This window comes from Gossypium arboreum, chromosome 10 (genome assembly GCF_025698485.1).
Source record: "Gossypium arboreum isolate Shixiya-1 chromosome 10, ASM2569848v2, whole genome shotgun sequence".
NCBI classification, from domain to species: Eukaryota; Viridiplantae; Streptophyta; class Magnoliopsida; order Malvales; family Malvaceae; genus Gossypium; species Gossypium arboreum.
The window spans coordinates 85905626-85910246 of NC_069079.1; the positions used below are offsets into that span (position 1 = coordinate 85905626).

General features: G+C 27.5%; 1 protein-coding gene across 1 annotated transcript; it reads right to left on the reverse strand.

Moving 5' to 3' along the window:
- Nucleotides 1–1082: 1082 nt before the first annotated feature.
- Nucleotides 1083–1723, reverse strand: LOC108472912 (uncharacterized protein At4g14450, chloroplastic-like). The gene has a single exon (XM_017774477.2). The coding sequence runs from the start codon at nucleotides 1576–1578 to the stop codon at nucleotides 1249–1251; it is 330 nt and encodes a 109-aa protein (XP_017629966.1). The 5' UTR covers nucleotides 1579–1723; the 3' UTR covers nucleotides 1083–1248.
- Nucleotides 1724–4621: the final 2898 nt, after the last annotated feature.

The window sequence follows — 4621 nt, forward strand, 5'->3', positions numbered from 1 at the left end:
TAGGAAAAGCTTTCCTACTCCATCTGCATAACAAAATCTAACATCTTCCAAGTTTAAACCTCAATTGACTAAAAAAAATCACCCATTATTTTATAGGTTTTGCTCAATCGCTAAAAGAGGTTTAAATTTCTTTATTATTTGATATGTTTAGATTTTACTATTAATTGATTTTGATACTTTTATTATTATTTGATTTTAATATACTTGCACAATTCTGAATTTTCTGACTAGTGTTTTAAAATATTATGTCTATCAACTAATAGTTAATAGAAATTAAATAAATGTTGTTAACAGTCATAAGTTAGAAACCTCATTAAAAAAGAATAATTTATTTATTTATTTATTTTCTTTTGGCTTTTGTTAGACATTATTAGCTTGATTATTAATAAATCATTTTTTATTTTATAAAAAAAAAAGAAAAAGAAAATGGTAGGTAATTAATTAATTAATTTTATATGTTTAGATTTTTCACTAATGGCCACTTCTCACTTTTTATTTTATTACTTTTAAAATATGATTTTAATTACTTTAATTAATTTATTGAAATTAATCAAATTTTATTATAAATTAAATTAACACTCATTGAATGAATTTAAAATAAATATACAAGCCACGAATAATTAGAAACAATTTTACTATTTCAATTAATTGATACCTTAACTTTGGGTTTTGAAAATTTTAATTCACAATTAAAACTAAGAAACTTGCATTTCTTTAATTGATTAAAATAATATATGAATCTTGTGTTTTGAAAATATTTCTTTAATTCACAACCATATCCTTATTGAATAAACAATCCAACATAAATATAATACAAACAACAGATTGATTCGGCATTCCACAAACACAACCATATACTAATTATTATATGTGGCGCCTTTTCTTTTCCCAAGATGATCATTCGGATCAGATCGTAATAATAAACCCAAACCAAATCGGCACCCAAACGACGACAATATTTATTCTCTGTTTTTTTTTTTTTTCTTTCAAACGAATTCCTTGTTAATTTCGTTGGTTAACTTTTGGTTTCTCTTATTCTCACTCCCCAAACAGGAAAAGAAATTGATGAAACTAAGGGGAAATGTAAAATCTGTATCCCAAATCAGTTTTATTGTTAGACGTACTAATAAATTATGAACATATTGATGGACATTGTTGTAATTTCACAGAAAATTAGTGACGTGTACGTTGAACAGAAATACGCTCAACGCACCCCGTTAGATCTAACTACTTTTTTTCCTTTTACATCTAAACCGGCACAAACGGCGGAACTAACGACGCCGGCTCATAACAAAACGGAGCCGCTGGATGCTTCCACATTTTAGGATCAAGCTTTTCAGGCTCCTTAGTCTGGCTGTGTCGCAGCTGCTCTTGACGCGATGGATCTTCCCGTCTCTCAGCTATCCTCCGATCGATCGAGGGAGGCGAAGGAACTAGAGGTGATAAGAGAGGGATCGCAACGTTCCAGCTAGAAACTGGACTAATCTGTAAGGAAGCCGGTGCACGCCGTTGAAGTCGACTGAGCTGCCGCTGATTACCGCCGTTGATGGCGGAGGTTTTCCTCGATGTAGTCGACATGGATGAGAGGTGAAATCTGACGGTTTTGGTGATTTATTTAATATGTGAGTGAGAAAATTAGTTTTTTTGTTTTCTAAGAGCAAAAAAGATGGAGAGTTTCTGTTGCGAGTAGGGAGTTTATATAGGGAGGAGGGGAACCGTTGTCTAGCGCACGTGAAAAGGTTGGCTTAGCTTAGCTGTCAGTTAACATATGAGCTTGGCTTTTTACAGCCACACCAGATTTGTTCCTTTTTTTGACCTTGACCTTCCTCTTTTTTTTTTTTTTTTTTGAGCTTTGGGAAATTTGTTGGTTTTTCTTTTCCTTTTTTTGACCGAATATTGCTTTATTGGTTTGATTTTTCTTTAACATTCCTTTCTAGTTTCCACTGATTATAGTTTTTATAATGTGACATTTGTTATCTATATTTTATAAAGTGTTAGAATTTGGTATTTAGTGTTAAAAATGTTAGTGAATTATTATTAGCTAAAAAATTGTCATGTAGAAATTTTTTTAAATTATTAAGTTTGCATGAATCATATAACATTATGAAAAAATAAAATAAAACAAAAATTAATTAAATTAAATTAAAAGCAAATAAATAAACATATAGTAAATAAAAAATAAATACTGAACTTATATAAGCAACACATCATTTCCCCACTTAGATCATCTTTTCCGGAAAAAAAACTTTCATTTCAAATACTATTTTTAGTTTGTTTTAAATAATATTTTTATATTTTCATGTAAGCTTAATATTGATTCTTTTTATTAACTATATATTTAGTTTTTTAATTCAACTTTTATTTAGTTTTTCACGTAATGTCATATTATCTTTATGGACTTGATGATTTGGAAAAAAATTAGGTGTTAAATTTTCATTGATTGATTTAGCAATTCACTAACGATGTTAACACTAGGTACCATAATAAAATATATATTGATAATTCAAGTAACACATTGGATATTTTCAAAGGTACCATAATAAACTAAATATTAGACATTTTATAAAAGAACAAGTACAATAATAAAACATATATTGATAGCTCAAGTACCATATTAAATATTTTTAAAGTACAAGTATCACAGTGAACATTTTATAAAAGTACACATACCAAATATGATATTATCCTAGTTTTTAAAAATAAGATTTGAATTAATATATATGGTATTATAATTTTTAAAAAGTTATAATTAATTAACTATACTAATAATTTCAATTAGAATCAATAAATCAACTCAACTCAAACTAACTAATTAAACTCAATTAATTAGTTCACACATAATTTTTATAAGGAAAAATTTGAAATTGAACGCTTAAAGTTTTTATAACATCCCGCACCTACCCCAGTATATAGTATGAGTGGGAAATGTTACCAGAGCATAAACGTAACAAAATCTCGAAGGTATTTGACATTTTAAACTTCAAACATTTTTATACCATAAAACTAGATTTAAAACTATTTGAGGGCTTTGAAAGTACTTTAAAGTTATTTAGAGTCGAATAAAAGCACAAACAAGTTAAAAATTAATTAAAAGTTCTTTAAAATATATCCAAATAATTTCTTACCATTCAATAAATCTCATAACCTTATAAAACAATATCAAACCCATTTTCACTAAAAAATACACTTCATGATCATTTTTAAACTAAGTACCGAAACCAAGCTCAATTTATAATACAATAAGGGTTTCAAAAAATAGGGTTTCAAAAAATACAAATCAAATTTACAAATACAATTTCTAAATTATGTCTTTGTATACATGTTTTCATAATGTTTAGAGATCTAGCTCTTAGCTTCGAAACGCACCTTGAACCACTCAATTTTGAGTTCGAAAATTCAAGTTATTATTGCTTTAGTGAAGACTGTGCAAGCAGAATTTTTGGACAGGATTATTACATAAATTATGAGTTTCAGGCATTTAATTAGAGTTTAAATCATCTTGTGTCCTATTTTTAGGCTTAATTTTCATATATTTGAACCCAATATTGTATTTATTAAGTCTTATCATTTTATTATATATTTATTCCAAATTTTGGATAATTTTTAAGTATTTTAAAATTATTTAGGAGTTTGTCAACAAGAAAGTTTAATTTAGAACTACTTGTTATTTAGATTAACTAGAGTTTCAGTATACTTGAGAGCTTTATTTAGATGTACTTAACTAGCCTATATAAAGGCCTCTTCATTGTACACAATTCAATAATTAATTCAACAACTTCTCTCTTTGAGTTAATAAAATTCTCTTTGAGTCTTTCTTTTCAAGAATTTCTCTTGTGTTTCTTTAGAAGAGTTTTAACAATCTTTTAGATTGTGGGAATCATCTTCAAGTTTTTTCTTACCAATTTTTCTTTCTTGGATGGGAAATTAGAGCCGTTTAAATGGGGTTGTGGATCCATTTGGTTTCTAAAGATCGTTAGGACTTCTACACGTCACTTTCCATCTTTTCCATCTATCTTGTTTCATTTCTTTGGTATTATGTTTTGTTCTTGTTTCATTGTTTCTAATCTTTAATTTATTTAGTTGTTATTTTTTTCTATATTAATTATTTATTTTAATTTCAATTTTTTTTTTAATTTTAAGATCTGACTTGGTTTTGTTTGTGTTTTGGGTTGTGTCAAATTCCATGTTTTCCCTTCATTCGTCTAGGGCTCTAAGCTAAATCTGCGACTTGGACAAACTCAAAGAGAGAAATTGCTGAATGAATTATTGACTTGTGTACAATGAAGAGGCCTTTGTATAAACTAGCTAAGTGTATCTCAATAAAACTCTCAAGTATACTGAAACTCTAGCTAATCTAAATAACTAGTTTTAAACTAAACTTTCTTGAAATAGCCCGTTTTCAATGGTGTCCAAAACAGTGGTTTCAGGACCACGAATTTGAAAAGTGAGTCAATATTTTATTATTTATTTTGTGTTTATAGGGTTATATTAAGGTTGTATTAAATTTTCGTTAAGAAATTTTAATGACTAAATGGTTAATTTAGAAAAAAGGGCTAAATCGTAAAATGTACAAAAGTTGGTTTCTATTAGAAAAAGGGGAAAATGATCATGAAAATATAAA

Excerpts from the sequence above, each read along its gene's own strand:
- LOC108472912 (XM_017774477.2), bottom strand. The coding sequence starts at position 1,578 with ATGTCGACTACATCGAGGAAAACCTCCGCCATCAACGGCGGTAATCAG.